At 39.9% G+C, this 17,099-nt stretch overlaps 1 protein-coding gene across 3 annotated transcripts in view; it reads left to right on the top strand.

Annotated features, from left to right (window-relative positions):
• BBS2 (Bardet-Biedl syndrome 2) overlaps nt 1-17,099 on the top strand; it is a 71,512-nt gene that overhangs the window by 37,719 nt on the left and 16,694 nt on the right. For all 3 annotated transcript variants that reach the window (XM_019455894.2, XM_019455895.2, XM_019455893.2), the window contains 11 exons: nt 1,457-1,684; nt 6,344-6,469; nt 6,734-6,796; nt 7,598-7,675; nt 10,974-11,078; nt 11,162-11,248; nt 14,268-14,403; nt 14,648-14,787; nt 15,922-16,063; nt 16,151-16,322; nt 16,960-17,089. In XM_019455894.2, the coding sequence (XP_019311439.2) occupies nt 1,457-1,684; nt 6,344-6,469; nt 6,734-6,796; nt 7,598-7,675; nt 10,974-11,078; nt 11,162-11,248; nt 14,268-14,403; nt 14,648-14,787; nt 15,922-16,063; nt 16,151-16,322; nt 16,960-17,089 (1,407 nt within the window). The remainder of the gene's footprint in view (nt 1-1,456; nt 1,685-6,343; nt 6,470-6,733; nt 6,797-7,597; nt 7,676-10,973; nt 11,079-11,161; nt 11,249-14,267; nt 14,404-14,647; nt 14,788-15,921; nt 16,064-16,150; nt 16,323-16,959; nt 17,090-17,099) is intronic.

The following is a 17,099-nucleotide window of genomic DNA, read 5'->3' as shown; positions in this document are numbered from 1 at the left end:
CACTTATTAAAGCACATTATAAAGTATTACACAAATGAGGACATGAACATGATATTCCATAGCTATATACCTTTTCTGTGTATTTCCAGTCAATTCCTTTGAAAATTATTTGTTGTTGAACAGGCTGTCTTGTTTAGGTAATAACTTAAAATTAGTCCTATTTGGATTTCTACCAAAGGGATGAAATACTGATTTAAAATCAGTGGATTTTAAAACTGGAAGAGGCTTAAGGGGTCCCTAGTGCAGTATTTCCCACCGTTTTTTTCTTCGTAGAGACTGTGAAGATTTCCCTAATGAAATTTTAATACCACAGATATACTACATGTCTGTTTTTGTTCTGTGCCCTTTTGGGGGCCACAGCCATGTTAGTATCCAATATACCTCTGCCCCACATCCAGTTACCCCTCTTGGGATAACACACACACACACACACACGTGTGTGTGTGTGTGTGTGTGTATGTATGTATATATGTATATGGTAGTTGAAACTGCTCAGTTTGGACTAATTATTTAATTCCGTCTTACTAGTATGGTCCGTGAAACCTTGAAGAAGCTTGATCGTGTGACTCAGTTTACATTTGTGAAACAGATCTACTAACTGCCAGACTTTTTTTTTTTTTTTTTTCAACGTTTTTTATTTATTTTTGGGACAGAGAGAGACAGAGCATGAACGGGGGAGGGGCAGAGAGAGAGGGAGACACAGAATCGGAAACAGGCTCCAGGCTCCGAGCCATCAGCCCAGAGCCCGACGCGGGGCTCGAACTCATGGACCGCGAGATCGTGACCTGGCTGAAGTCGGACGCTTAACCGACTGCGCCACCCAGGCGCCCCAAACTGCCAGACTTTGAAACTACCAGTTTTAACCCTTAAAACAACCAGTTTTTTTTTTAAGTTTTATTTTTTAAGTCATCTTTACACCCAACATGGAGCTCCAACTTACAATCCTGATATCAAGAGTCACACATTCTTCCAGATGAGCCAGCCAAGCACCCCTAAAACAGCCAGTTTTAAGGGTTAGGAAGTGAGTTTATGAGGTGCTGGGATGAAATATGCTAAAGGAAGTGTTTATTACTGTATGCTGTGTGATCTTCTTAGTGTGTAGCAACCACATTGTAGCTGGTCACGCTTCTGGAAGGTTGATCAGGAAGAGGCTAGTTCATAAGAGTACTTGACATCCTGCTGGTGGGTAGCCTGTAAGCTGCCCCTGGAAGCGACAACTGCATCTTGTCCATTACCTTGTTCTTTGCAAGGCTAAGAACCACTGAATTTCCATAATTTATAGTGGTTGAAAGCTAGCAATACACATAACTGTGTATGAGTGTTTTGTTTTGTAGGTGGTTAAAGTGACCTCTTGTTAGTGTTGATATCTGTTAATACCATGGGTCTCTTAATAAATGTATGTTAATTTTACAGTTTTGGTATTTTACGGGGATGTAATTAACTGTTTTTAATTTAGGTTTTTATTCACAATCCTCATACCCGGAGTCAGCATGTCAGTGCATCCAGGGTCTTCCAGAGCCCCCTGGAGTCTGATGTTTCACTTCTCAACATCAACCAGGCAGTCAGCTGCCTGACTGCAGGAGTACTGAACCCAGAACTTGGCTATGATGCTCTTTTGGTGGGGACACAGACTAATCTTCTGGCTTATGATGTCTACAATAATTCAGATTTGTTCTACAGAGAGGCAAGTATATACCTTTATAACAATGATATTCCTGTTACTCATTAATGTCCATTGGCTTTTTATGATTGAAAGAGATCAGACATTTATTTTGGTTTGCTTATCGTATGGCTCTTGTGACGTAAACAACACGGAGATTTTTCTATTTACATCTGCATTATCTGTTTGACACTTACTTGTTTTAATTTTTTTTTTTTTTATGTTTTTATTTATTTTTGAGACAGTGAGAGACAGAGCGTGAACAGGGGAGGGGCAGAGAGAGAGGGAGACACAGAATCCAAAGCGGGCTCCAGGCTCTGAGCAGTCAGCACAGAGCCCAACGCGGGGCTCGAACTCACGGACCGTGAGATCATGACCTGAGCTGAAGTCAGACGCTCAACCGACCAAGCCACCCAGGCGCCCCGACACTTACTTGTTTTATCATGGTTGGTAACCACTTGGTGACACTCCAGCTTGTCTCCCATGAGGTATATCTGTGATACCACCATCTGTCAAGATCTATTGAGAACTCAGCCAAGAGCCAGGAAGTCAGTAAACAGACCTCCTGGTGGCTTTGCATTAAAATTTAGTATAGTAGTTTACAGGACAAGCGCTTACTGTGGCCTGCCATCTATAGGCTACTGCAGCTTTATTTATTTATTTATTAAAAAAATTTTTTTAATGTTTATTTATTTTTGAGAGAGACAGAGTGTGAGCAGGGGAGGGGCACAGAGAGAGGGAGACACAGAATCCAAAGCAGGCTCCAGGCTCCGAGCTGTCAGCAACAGAGCCTGACATGGGGCTTGAACTCACAGACCGCGAGATCATGACCTGAGCCGAAGTCGGATACGTAACCGACTGAGCAACCCAGGTGCCCCTAGGCTACTGCAGCTTTAATACTCAAGTTATTCATATTTATTATAGAAAAGATGTGGAAACAAAAAAAAATACTCATAATTTCTCCATCTAGAGGTAACACGTAACTCTTAAACTGATTTTTACTAAGTGAAATTGTTTATTTATTTATGTATTTTTTATTTTAGAGAGAAAGCACATGCGAGCCAGGGAGAGAGGCAGAGGGGGAGAGAGAGAAAACCCCAAGCAGGCTCCATGCTCAGCACAAAGCCTAACACTGGCCTCGATCCCGTGACCCTGGGATCATGGCCTGAGCCCAAATCAAGAGTCAGATGCTCAACCAACTGAGTCTCCCAGGCACCCCACTAGGTGAAATTTTTTACGAAATGTGATCATTTTTTTACCCTCTAACTTATATTATTATAATAAGATATTTTAAAACATACTTCACGTACCATACAATTCACCTATTTAATGTACAATCCAATAGTTTTAGTTTATTGAGGGACTTACTCGGCTATCACCACTATCAAGTTTAGAACATCTTCATTATCCCTAAAAGAAACCCCATACCCATTAGTGGTCAATCTTCATTGTCCCCCAACCTGTCTTCGGCAACCACTAATCTACTTCCTATCTCTGTAGATTTGCCTGTTCTCGACTTTTCATATGGTCGACTTTTCATATATGGTCTTTTGTGACGAGTTTCCTTTCCTTAGGATGATATTTTCAAGGTTGATCCATGTTGTAGCATGTATCAGTATTTCATTCTTTTTATGGCTGAAGAATATTCCATTTTATGGACATGCCATATTTTCTTTATCCACTCATCATTAATGGACATTTGTGTTGTCTCTACTCCCTGGCTATTGCACACAGCCTTTTTATTCAATGCTATATTGTGAGCATCTTTATATGAAGTCACTGTATATCCCTGCATCATTCTTACTAGGCTCTATGTTTTTTTTTTCATTTTGTTAATATATTATAATTTGCTTAATCTGTTCTATATTGTTTCATATTTATGTTATTTTCATAGTTTCTGTATTACAGTTGATACTTTGATAAGCATATGTCTTTGCCAATTTCTCTGATTATTTTCTAAGGATAAGTTCCTAGAAATGCAATTACCCTTTTTTTTTGTATTTTAAAATTGAGATAAAATTGTACATACGGTGAAATACACAAACTTTACACGTACTATTCAGTGAGTTTTGATCCCTGTAACCAACATGCCCAATAAAAATACAGAACATTTCCATCACTTCAGGAAATATTGTTGTGCCCCATTCCAGTCATTTCTTCTATCTTACAGACTTTCACCGTTCTGATTTCTGTCAGCTTAGCTTAGCTTTCCTTGTTCTTGAACTTCACACAAATGGGATCATACAGAATGACTCTTGGGTATCTGGCTTCTTGCATTTGGCAGGTCTGTGAGAGGCATCCATGTTTTTGCAGAGAGCAGTAGTTCTTTTTGTTGCTGAGTAGTATTCCTTTGTGTGAATATTACACAGTTTGTGTATCCATTCTTCTGATCATAGACATGTAGGATGGACATACTGAGTCATTTCTACTTTTGGTCAGTTATTAATAAAATTGTTAGAAATATTTCGGTACTTGTCTTTTTGTGGGTATATGTTTTAATTTATCTTGGGTGATACCTAGGAATGGTTGTACCAGTTCACACTTCCCATCAGCGATGTACGTGAGTTCCAGTTGTTCCATACTCTGTCAACATCTGGTTATGCCAGTCTTTTTAATTGTAGCCATTTTAAGGTATGAAGTGGTGTCGTATTTGGCTTCATTTTGCATTTCCCTCATGACCAGTGATATATAACACCTTTTCTTGTGTTTATTTTCTAGTTGTGTGTCTTCTTTTGTGAAGTGCCTAGGTCTTTTGCCTTTTTTATTGGCAGTTTGTATACACTATTGATTTATAGATTTTCTTTATACAAATATACAAAATGCCTTTTTTATTGGTAATTTGTGTATGCTATTGATTTATAGATTTTCTATATACAAATTCTTATATATTTATATAAAACAATGTTTACAATATATATAACAAATAACAATACATGTAACAAACATATTCTCCCAGTATGTGGCTCATTCCAATAAGTACGTGTCTTTTGATGAGCAAAAGTTTTTGATTTTGTTGAAGTGTAGCTGTTCAGTTTTTTTTCTTTAATAGTTGGTGCTTTTTCTGTCCTGAGAAGTCTTTGCCTATTTCAGGATCACAAAGATATTCTTCCTATGTTTTTGTATAAGACTGAAATTGAGTGTAGGATGTGTATGTGTGTATATATACTTCTAGGGAGAGAGAGAGAGATTGGTGGCTTTATTTTAAGAAATTGGCTCATGCAGTTGTGGAGGCTGGCAAGTCCAAAATATGCAGGTTAGGCAAATTCTCTGGAGATCCAGGGAAGAGTTGATGTTGAAACTTAAGTCTGAATACAGTCTGGTGGCAGAATTCTTTCTCCAGGGGTTCAGTCTTTTTTCTATTAAGGCCTTCAACTGATTGGGTGAGGCCCACCCACCCACATTATAGAGGGTAACCTGCTTTACTCAAAGTCTGATTTAAGTGTTAATCTCATTTTAAAAAATACCTTCACAGAAATGCCTATAATGATGTTTTTGATTAAATATCTGGGTACCATGGCCTAGCCAAGTTGACACATAAAATTAATGGTGTCAAGAATTGAGCTTTGGAATTACTGAGTTAAAAATCTTTTTTAAATGATGAATATTGCTAAATTGTTCTATATAAAGACTACTGTTTTCCACCTTCCCCTCAGAATATGAGAGTGTCTGTCTTATCACACCCCAACCAACAATGGATAATCTTGTTATTTTTCATCTTTCTAATCTTAAAAATGAAAAATGATATATTGTGAGAATGAGGATTTTCATGTTTGGTGGTGATTAGTATTTCTTGTGAATTGCCCTTTTGTTTGTTTTTTTTTTGTTTTTTTCGTTTTCTTTTTGGTTTGTTTGGTTTGTTTTTTTGGCTTGGGGTGTTTACCCTTTTCTTATTTATTTGCTTTTTATTAGCTCATTTAAAAAACAATTAGTCCTTTGGCTCATATATTGTAGGTATTTTTTCCCAGTTTATTGTTTACCTTTTAACTTTGTCTTTTGAGTTATTGGCCATTTAGCAGTTTTGATTTCTAATAAGTTTTCTTTCTTTTATAGCCAATTTTTAAATAGTTTTCCTACATAAAGGTTATATAAATAAGGACTGTTTTCCTAATAATAAACAGTATTTCCAAAGATTTCCTTGAATTTTCTAAAAATAAGTTAAATTATGCTTATATACTTTATTCAAGAAGTCTGGGACATTTATTAATTCTGGATGGCTTATTACTCTTTGTACAGAATTCTTAGTAACTTTGCAAGTAAAAGGACTAGTAGCAAGAGAACTGGGTAATAAGCAATAAAAAGATTTCCATGCAAAGTGGTTAAAATAGATTACAAAAGTTTGGGTGTTTTAAAGGTGTAAGTTTGATTCTGTCAAGAATTGGGCCCCTAGAACTAGTAGTTCTAGAGAGCCTTGGATTTTGTAGCAGTTTATTGCAGCAGATTAGTGTGAGAGGCCAGTGGCCTGAGTTGATCCTGAATCTGTGCTCATCCTGGTAGAAGCACAAATAAGCCACAGTGACTGTCCTCAATGGACAGTCCTGGGCTGCCTCTCACGAGACCACGTGGCTTCTCACAAATGACAACAGAGGGATTTGAGTGTCCAAATAAAAATGAGGATCTATTTTATGTCCACTGTGCCTGTGCATCAGTGTATCTGAGATTTTATGTCTTTTTTTTCCTTCTTAGGTTGCAGATGGGGCCAGTGCAATTGTGCTGGGAACACTGGGGGACATTTCCTCTCCTCTTGCGATTATTGGTGGAAATTGTGCTCTGCAGGGTTTTGATCACGAAGGAAATGATCTCTTTTGGACGGTATACAGAACAAAACATTCTCTTAATCCTCCCAAACATTTTCACTTAATGTTCTTTATGCTTTGTTTGTTTGTTTTACCCTTGGCTGTAATGAATAAGAAAAACAAAATAGAAACATGTTTTCTAATTCTGTACATAAAAAAAGAACATTTGTAATTTGAATAACACCCATTGGTGGTTTGTATAATCCTCTTTCATGTAGCTAATGCATTTGGATTAAGCGAAAAAAGATGGCATATTAATGAGTTTTGGTTTTATTTTCAGGTTACTGGAGATAACGTTCATTCCTTGGCCTTATGTGACTTTGACGGTGATGGTAAGAAAGAGGTGTGTGGAGGAGGAGATACTTATCTTGTGTGCTCAGCTGAATAATTTCCCCTTGACAGTGACATTAGTGGTTAAGAGAAGTTAACACTTCTCTGGTTGATTTTGGTGCTCTGTTGCCTAAATGACAAGCCAACTGGCCTCATTTGTCTTTCTCTTTTGAACAATGAATCAGTTGTATTTGTCTGATGTAAAGATCAAGGCCGTAATGTTGCAAAGACACAGGACGGGGCGGTGGTGGGGGGGGGGGGCAGAGCATTTGATGGGACCACAGCCATATTCACAATGACAGCTGCCTTCGGATGCTTTGAAACCATAATTGTAAGTAGTTTTCAACTGTGACTTTTTCAGGAATCTGAAAGTTTTAGAGATTGGCTCTTAGCCTTTGAAGGTATTCTAATGGTTACTCTAGAAGTTAGCTTCTTGAGTAGCCAGCCAAGTGCTGTACTGGGCACCGGCTTACCTGTCTCTTGTCCGTGGATACTGGTCTCTGGCATTTGAAACTGGGCTTCCATCTGTGGGCAGAGAATGGGGAGCATTTTCAGGTGCTTGGTGGAAGAACATATTCTGGAAGGATGTGCAGCCCACATGGAAGGATAGTCTGTAGTGGCCACCTTTTCTTCACTAACTGAAGGTGTTGACTTTCGCAGTAGAAGGAACCTTCCTGACTACCAGATTATAGGGAGCAGATCTTGGGTAGCAGGAGCAGTGTTTTAAGTACTGTGCACATTCTTTGTTTCATTTATGGAAATTTTGCTGTGTTTGCTTGTTGAACTAAATACGCACGATTCTTTTTCTTTTCAGCTCCTTGTCGGATCAGAGGATTTTGATATCCGAGTTTTTAAAGAAGATGAGATTATAGCAGAAATGACAGAAACAGAGGTAAGAAGTGCCACCTCAGAATCATGGTAACTGTGGGCAAGATAGATCAGCACAGTGAAATGTCACATCTGACAAGGGTGCTGGGATATCTTCTCACAACCCAGACAGTTTTGAAGTAAAAATTGTGGAGATTGAACAGAACTGCATGTTACAGAGAAAGACGCACTTAAAAATCCTGTATCAAGGTATATTTTCAGAGTTGGGGGGAGGCAGGGGTGGCCGCTGGGGAAGAGAAAAGATACGTTTTGAACAGACTGATTAAATAGAGAAAAATTGTTGAGTACTTAAAGGCCTTTCTTTTAATGAGTTAATACATATTAATAATAAGAACACTAATAATGGTGACCATTTATTGCGCACCTAATATATGCCAGATACTGTTCTAAGTGCTTTAGGTAAACTAACCCATTTAATCCTACAACAGCCCTAGTAGGAAGATATTATTATTTCTGTTTTCCTGATGAGGAAACTGGTGTTAAGTTCCTTTGTTCAATTACTCAAACACAGACATGGCTGCGAAGTGGTGTGGTCAGGATTTGAAGATTGTCCGCCTCCTCCTCATCGTGTGTATTAAATGGGCTTGAATGAAGTACACAAACGAGGGTTTTAAAACGTTCCCTCTCCATTCAGATTAAGTACTTCTTAGGCACATTTTTTTAAGGTAAACTTAAAATCAGATGTTGGAGAACTGGAAACCCGTGGGTTTCTCCGTGATTAGGATTGCTCATGGAATAGAACCTGGGATGTTTCTGAAAACTTTAAACTTCATTTGTCTACAGATCGCCCTTATCCGTTGTAGTTTTGGCATTCTTAGGATATTTATATGCTGCTGGTTCCCCAGGATTGGGCAAGATGGAAACAGAAAAACGAATTAGGATATTCTGAAAAAGGAAGGAGAAGAGGATAAACGAGCAGTGGCTTGTGAACGTTCTAGAGAGGCAGAAAAAAACAACAGAAGGGAGTCTTAGTAGTCAGATTTTGCTGGGATCCTGCAAAATTTATTCAGGTCGTGTTTGGGTCTAGATCAGAAAGCTTGAGGCACTGGCCTCAGGGCCCATCTTGACCACTTGTCTTTGCTTCTTGCCACTTACAAAAGCTGTCTAGGAAAGTCGGGCTTCTGTTCCACTACAAAAAAAGACCAAAAAGCAAAACTTGCATATTGATATACAAAGTGTTATCCTTGGTTTAGCTAATATACCTTTATCTTATAGTGAGGATCATAGATTTTTACTTAGTTCTACTATACTTTTTATATATTCACAGTTATTGGGGCACCTGGGTGACTCAGTCGGTTAAGCGTCCGACTTCAGCTCAGGTCATGATCTCACACTCCGTGAGTTCGAGCCCCGTGTCGGGCTCTGTGCTGACAGCTCAGTGCCTGGAACCTGCTTCGAATTCTGTGTCTCCCTCTCTCTCTGACCCTTCCCCGTTCATACTCTGTCTCTCTCTGTCTCAAAAATAAATAAAAACATTTAAAAAAACTTAAAAAAAAGTAACTTATATATTCACAGTTATTGTAATTATAAACTGCTAGTTATAAGAGAAAATTAATGACCCTATTGAAAGTTAGGAGGTTCTGTTTAAGTGTATGTGCTTAATGTGTGATTTTTTTGAAGAGAGAATCCTTAGCTTTCATTAGGTTCTTAATGGGGTTTGCCACTTCCTACCGTCCCCCACCCCCCCCAAAAAAAGCCAACTTGAGAGTCACCTGTCAGTAGATGCTGTGTCTTGCATTATCGTTTTTCTTTCATTCAAATTTGTAGTAAATCTTTTCCTGTTGGGTGGGAATCATTCAGATTTTGTTGGATTTCTGTTTATTGTCAATGCTACGTGTGAGGAAGGTGCATTCTTTGGAAACACCTTTTTCCTAAATCCTAGAAAAGGACAGGAGAACATGAAATAGAGCTAAGGTTATGAATATGTGAACTTTATAAAATTGTTCATTTCAGGGCCATTTTCCTGCCCTTTCGGTTGGATTTTGCTCTTAGCTCAAACGCTGTTTAGCGGATCAGCAAAATTATAATTCATTTGGCAGTTGGATAGTACTGAGTATTGCCAAAAGAATGCCTTGAGCGAAATAATTCTGGAGTCCTACACAGCACTTTGTATTCAGAGTTAAGTGAAGTGGGTGGTTTTGTAGAAAAGCTGTAGGTGTGGAGGAAATTATATAACTATTCTCTGCTTTATACAATTTATTTCTTAATATCTCTTGTATTAGTGTCAGAATTAGAAAGTGGATCTGCAGGAGCAGAGATATCATTAAGTTTTGGTTTTAACTTTAAATAAAGGATAATTTTATTCAGTCTCTAAAATTTTATCCTTTTAAGCATATTAAATCCCCAAACAGTCCTGTAAATATTTCTGTATGATGTACACATTCTGTACAGCACAACAGTCACAAATCCAGGTGCTTGGGTTTGTACTTTTCAAAAGATAATGTTTTCTTCTAAAAAACATCTTTCATCTGTAGCAAATAGGAAATTATGTCATAGAAAAGCATGTACATGAAAGATATTCAACTGTGGGTTTTACAAGTCTTTTTATTTTATTTTATTTTTAAGTTAATTTATTTATTGTTGAGAGGGAGAGAGAGAGCACAAGCTGGGAGGAACAGAGAGACAATCCCATACAGGCTCTGCACCGTCAGTGCAGAGCCCGGATGCGGGGCTCAAACTCATGAACTGTGAGATCGTGACCCGAGCCAAACACCAGAGTCGGACGCTTAACGGACTGAGCCACCCAGGCGCCCCGACAAGTCTGTTTATTTTTTATTTTTATTTTTTTATTATTTACATGATCTCTCTGCCCACTGTGGGGCACAAACTCATGACCCTGAGATAAGCAAGAGTGACATGCTCCCATGGAGCTAGCCAGGTGCGCTGGCAAGTCTTTAAAATTTAAACTGTAGGATATGGTAAGTTAAGGAAACTGGAACAATCATTAAAACGTTTTGAGTTAGTGTGTATAACAATGTCTGTTGTGTATTTTCTATATCCTGTATACTCTATTTCATCCTCAATTGCTCAATTTTATTGGTGTTTTTTTAAACAGTTTGCCAAAACTTGCCACATAAGTTTGATTTAAAATAACAGACTTTATGAGTTTATTTAATTCTCATAACCCAACTCTGAAATAGATGACATGGATCATAGAGAAGAGAAATACATTCCCCTCTAACAGATTTAAATCTAATTTTAACATACTCAGTGGCAAGGCATGCGATTTTATAAAGCCATACTCCACATGGAATTGAACTTTAATGAAAAGATGTTGTGTTTCTGTGTGTTATCTCTTGCAGATAATCACCTCTCTCTGCTCCATGTATGGTAGTCGATTTGGTTATGCCCTTTCCAATGGCACAGTTGGAGTTTACGACAAAACAGCCCGATACTGGAGAATTAAAGTTAGTATAATTCAGCCTCCAATATTTCAGGGCTTTTAGACATATTGAGAGACTTCTGCACTAATATTGAAATTCCTTTTCAGTCCAAAAATCATGCCATGAGCATTCATGCTTTCGACCTTAATTCTGATGGAGTGTGTGAACTGATAACTGGCTGGTCCAATGGGAAGGTAAGTCTAAGCACAGAGTTCAGGTATAATTCAGAGGACTGGATGTCTGAGATCTATTTGCTGCAGGACTCAGAGTCAGTAACATGAAAATATGGACTTGCCCCCCTTTGCTGTACTTTTCAGATTTAACTTCATAATGTTTGTACATTTTTTCTTCCTGGTGTAGTGTCAATACTGCAGAGTGAGTGAGTGGACTTTTAGTCTTTAAAGCCCTATTTGGGAGGAAATTTTCAGGAAGATATTTCTAAATCTCTTCCCTGAAGGAATGAGAAGCAATTTAATCAGGTTGATCTAGGTGTAGGCTACTAAAAAAAAAAAAAAAAAAAAAAAAAAAAGGAGTTGTAGGGCTCTTCTGTAATAAAACTTTAAGACTGACTGAAAACTTTGACTTAGTGGGAAGAATCATGATATCATATTGTCTTTCCAGCTATGAAATTCAAAATAAATTTTTGCTTTCTTTCCTTTTTTAAGTTCAAATCAGTATTTTCTACAGACTTCTGGCAAGTCAGGATTGTCTTGTTAGAAGCTGCCTAAGTAGCTGCCAGATCTCCATGGGTACCATTTGCCCTAGCTTTCTTGTCTGATAGTGCTGGATTGCCTGAAGGAGATCAGCTAATTCCTGCCTTCTCTTCTCTGATTTGTCTTTGCTTTGGCCAGTTCCTTATAACCTTCCTTTGGTGTTGCATGAAGAATAGTTCTATGAGACCCTTATGTTGGTTCCTGCTTCTTTAATTGATTTTCCTTTGGTATGGTCATATAAAAATTATAAGGGAAGACTGTCGTGTTCCTTAGTAAGAAATGTGACATCTTGGGGTGCCTAAGTTGCTCAGTCGGTCGAGCATCCGACTTTGGCTCAGGTCATGATATTATGGTTCGTGAGTTCGAGCCCCACGTCGGGCTCTATGCTGACAGTTCAGAGCCTGGAGCCTGCTTCAGATTCTGTGTCTCCCTCTCTCTCTGCCCCTCCTCCACTCGTGCTTGCTCGCTGTCTCTCTCTCTCTCTCTCTCTCTCTCTCTCTCTCTCTCTCTCTTTCAAATAAACATTAAAATAAAAAGAAATGCGAACATCTTATTTGTATTGGATCATGTTCTGCGGGAATATAAATTATTATGATTAATTCAAGAATTAGTAACTACTAGACTTGAGAAGTTTTCAAAAGTTGCCTTTTAAAAAAAAGTTTCCTTCAAATATGATTCTGGACCTAGATGTTTTTAGAGTTAAATGTTTTCAAAATTTTAAGGGATTTCTATGATATAATCTCTTCCAGACCATAAAAAAAGATAAGAAAATGAACACAGTTCATTATATAAGTAGAAAAACTAATATCTACACTGCCAAAAGGAACATACACAGACCCAGCATGTGAATTCAGGTGCAGAAATACTAGATGACTGCAGCCAGTCAATTAACTTTAACCTTTTGTAGGTCATTTGTGGGCTTGGAGGGCCATTCTCTCCCCCAGGTCAAAACCTCCCTGTTGGATAAAGCAAAAGAGCAGAACATCCAGAGAAATATTAATTTGTAGCCTTGCTTCTTAGTCAATGAACCCTCTTATTTGTAAAACATTGCGGAAATGCAGAAGCAAATTCAGTTCAATCTGAGAGGGTTATTTATTTATTTTTTAAAGTAATCTCTACACCCAGCATGGGGCTTGGACTCATGACTCAGAGATCTAGAGTTGCATGCTCCACTGACTAAGCTGGCCAGGGGATTCTAGGGTTAGGTTAATGTGCTAAGGGCTTTGGTAAATTGCTTCACAGGTTTTAGCATTGATAGTTTTCAGGCTTACATGTTGGTGTTATTAAGAGCATGGATATTTGAATGTGACATTCCATAGGCAAGGGATAGGAGCTAGTAGTAAGCTATGACCTAAATGACTTTATTTTGTTGTTGTTGTTGCAAAGTTTTGCCCAGAAGAATGTTTGCGAAAAGACAAAAATGGTGAATGGCATTGGCTATTTGAAATGATCGCTCTACGAGATTTTCTATAGCCACCCTTTTATTTTGTGTTCTTGCTTGAAACAAAAGTCAACATTTTAAGCAGTTATCCTTCATTGTTGTTTTTCAGGTGCATTGCTTTCTGATCATTTATTTCTTTGCCTTTCTTGGGAAGAGGAGACTCAGGATAGGAGGGCTCTCTAGGGCATCCCAATAGTTTTTATGTGGAAGAGTGGCTTTTTTTTTTAAATGTTTATTTATATTGGAGTGTGAGTGGGGGAGGGGCAGAGATAGAGACAGGGAGACACAGAATCTGAAGCAGGTTCCAGGCTCTGAGCTGTCAGCATAGAGCCCGACGCGGGGCTAGAGCTTATGAGCCGTGAGATCATGACCTGAGCCGAAGTTGGATGCTTAACCAACTGAGCCACCGAGGTGCCCTGGAAGAGTGACTCTTAAAATCGGTTATTATAAAAGGTTATATGATGGAAGGTTAAGCTAGCTTGGTGTTTTTCAAACTTTAGATGTAGATATATTTTATACACATACACGATAAAGACAAAGCTTTTACATAGAACTAATGTTTCCTGTATATGTCTATGTGCAGACCCTGTTCTAAGTGCTTTACGTGTGTTAACTTCTTTAGGCCTCATTCCAGCCCTGTGGGGTGTAGGTACAGTTATTTCCCTCAGGTTCTGCTTGTTCTTGACCTCCAGACGAGGAGACCAAGCACAGAATGGTTAAGGGGCATTCCCAAGTTCCCACAGATAGTAAGTGGATATGTACTGCCAACCCATTCCTCCAAATGAAATATTATATAAAGGCCAATATGTGAAACAGCTTTCATTTAAAAAGAAGAAAGTACAGCTGGTTGTGTCCCCTTATTGTCCCCTTGGCCCCAGTGGTCGTAAGGTGCCTCCTGAGAGGCCACAGGGCTCCATGGAGCACTCTTGAAAAACTGCTAGACTAGCTGACCTTTAAAGCTGACTTTAACTTTAAAATTGTGTATGTGTGTGTGTGTGTGTGTGTGTGTGTTTTAAGCTACAGCATAAGCTATTTTTCAAGTTCTTGCTTTATTTTTAGGTCGATGCTAGAAGTGACCGAACTGGGGAGGTCATCTTTAAAGACAACTTTTCTTCTGCAGTTGCTGGTGTGCTGGAGGGAGATTACCGGATGGATGGTCACACACAGCTAATCTGCTGCTCCGTGGATGGGGAAAGTAAATTGGGATGGGAAAAAGCCTCAGAAAGCCAGGTTTCCAATTTGATTGGGTCAGAATGCCAGGAAATTCGTGTATACAGTGTTTGTATTGATACCCTCTCCTCCTAATAAATTCACCAAGTTGAGGAGATGAGAACTTAGGTTTTTGGTTTTTAAGATCAGACAACTGATGATTTGAAAGTAGACCTGGCTATGCTGGGGTATTCCTCAATCTGGTGAGGGTTTTTTTTTCTTTTGTTCAGTCCGGGGCTACCTGCCAGGCACAGCCGAGATGAGAGGCAACCTCATGGACACCAGCATAGAGCAGGACCTGGTCCGAGAGCTGAGTCAGAAAAAACAGAATCTGTTGCTGGAACTCCGTAACTATGAGGAAAATGCCAAGGTAGGCCCCCGTGCTGAAGGGGACATGTCGTGTGAAAAGTTGGGGATGGCAAATGTGGAAGAAGACGGAGTATAGCATGTGCCCAGCGGGACTGCCTCCTGCCCACTGGCGGAAGCACGGACGGCCTCAGCCTTTGTGCTAGGGTCACAGTTGAGAGGGTGCGTATCCTTGAATCTGGAAGTCCCACTGCCGTGCACCTAAACTATAGAAATACTTGCACAAGCCCTCAAAGACCTTTACTGCAGCACTGTCTGTGGCAGTGAATGGTTGGAAGCAACAGAAATGTTGACCAGTCGTGGGGCGTGTGCTCGGGGCTGTTCAGCAGCCTGGAAGAATCAGGTATATGTACTCGGACTGATATGGAAGGATATCTGTGGCATTACTGACTGAAAGAGTGCAAGAACAGTATGTACAGAATATCTCTCATCTTTTTCAAAAATAAATAACAAAAAGGTGACAACTGCCAAACCTCTGTGAGTGTGCTTCCACGTGTGTGTTTGTGTGCGTGCGTGCGTGCATGTGTGTGTACCAAGTTGGCTGGAAGATAAGCTAGGAAGCCAGACTTTAATTTGTCCTGTCATGTGTGACTGTATTTGAATTTATTACACTAAGTGAATTTGTTTTGCTACTTTAAAAGAACAACACCAAAAAAACTTGTGAAAGGCACGGTGGGGACCAGCGGGCCCTACCCACAGGAAAGGATGGGGTATTTTTCCTTGGGAAGAGGCCGGGTAGAGTGAGGGAGTGCCAAGGAGGTGAGTCCTCTGGATTCTAAAGAATGGGATTAATATCAGATGATTGGGAGTTGGTCTTTTTTTTAAAGTTTTTATTTATTTGTTTTGAGAGAGCATGCAAGTGGGGGAGGAGCACAGAGAGAGAGAGAGAGAGAGAGAGAGAGGGGGGGGGGGGGAATCTCAAGTAGGCTCTGCACTATCAGCTTAGAGCCCCATAGGGGCCTCCATCCCACGAAGTGTGAGATCATGACCTAAGCCCAGATCAAGAGTTGGGCACTTAACCAATTGAGCCACCCTGGCACCCCAGGGAGTTGGTTTTTGAAGCCAAATAACCATATGATTTAAAATTGACATTAGTTCACTGTTTCGGTGACTGAGTCGGAAGTCGGATGTTTCGTAGGCTGAATTGAGTCCACTGAACGAGGCTGACGGGCCTCGGGGCGTCATCCCAGCCAACACCAAGCTGCACACCGCCCTCTCAGTCAGTCTGGGGCATGAGACCCAGCCTGCTCACGTGGAACTGTGCATTTCCACCTCTAACGGTAAGGAATTACTTGGAGCTGGCACCTGTGGACGCCTGTGCCTCCTGGGAGTGGTTCTGGAACTGCCGTTTTCTCTCTTCCCGGCAGACACCATCATCCGAGCAGTGTTGATTTTTGCCGAGGGAATCTTCCTGGGTGAAAGCCACGTGGTACACCCCAGCATTCACAGCCTTTCCAGCTCCATCCGCATCCCAGTCACACCTCCCAAAGATGTCCCTGTGGATCTGCACTTGAAAACCTTCGTGGGTTACAGAAGCAGGTGACCCTTTGTTTCCAGCCAGCACTTAGAGGGAGGCAAGATGGGTGGATTTCCTACCATGCCGTGGATTTTGGGGGCGCCATTTTGATGATTCTACCCACCTAACCAAGATTTCCCATGACCTTTTCTTCCCTAATTTGAAATCTTTCAAAGATAAAACATGAAGGCTATGTAACTTTAAGATGGTTGTTTCCTGGTTTTAGTCTGGTGATCTTATAACGACAAAAGTTACAAAAATATGTTTAACTGATGAATTTTCAACTTCTGGTTTTGGCCACTAAGACTACAGAGTCAGGATGCACTTTCATATTAGGGTTATGTAAAACCTCAGCTAGTGAAGGAATATCGCTACATTTGTGGAAGATAAAAGCCATTTCACATTTCTTTTAGGGTGTTTTAAACCCTTGGTGCGCGTATGTATATATGTATAAGACTCATGTTGTCTCTGATCCCAAACCCCATCACCGTAGTACTTGATTGTCAAGTTTTTTGGGTTTTTTTTTCCCTTCAGTAAAACCCATGAATAACAACTCAATGACCCAGTTAGTGATTTTATAGTTGTTATCTGGGCCTTGCATTTTGAAGTAATATTCCATGCAGCACATTTCTCATCTTGTGTTGCTTTGGTTGACCACAGCACCCAGTTTCACGTATTTGAATTGACAAGACAGCTCCCCCGCTTCTCCATGTATGCGCTGACTGCCCCCCACTCTGCCACCGAGCCACTCAGCTACGTCAACTTTATCCTTGCGGAACGGGCACAGAGGGTGAGTCTGA

Source organism: Panthera pardus, unplaced genomic scaffold, assembly GCF_024362965.1.
Source record: "Panthera pardus isolate Hobbes unplaced genomic scaffold, ASM2436296v1 HiC_scaffold_18, whole genome shotgun sequence".
NCBI classification, from domain to species: domain Eukaryota; kingdom Metazoa; phylum Chordata; class Mammalia; order Carnivora; family Felidae; genus Panthera; species Panthera pardus.
The sequence above is the reverse complement of the archived record's forward strand: the minus strand, read 5'-3'. Positions and strand labels throughout refer to the sequence as shown.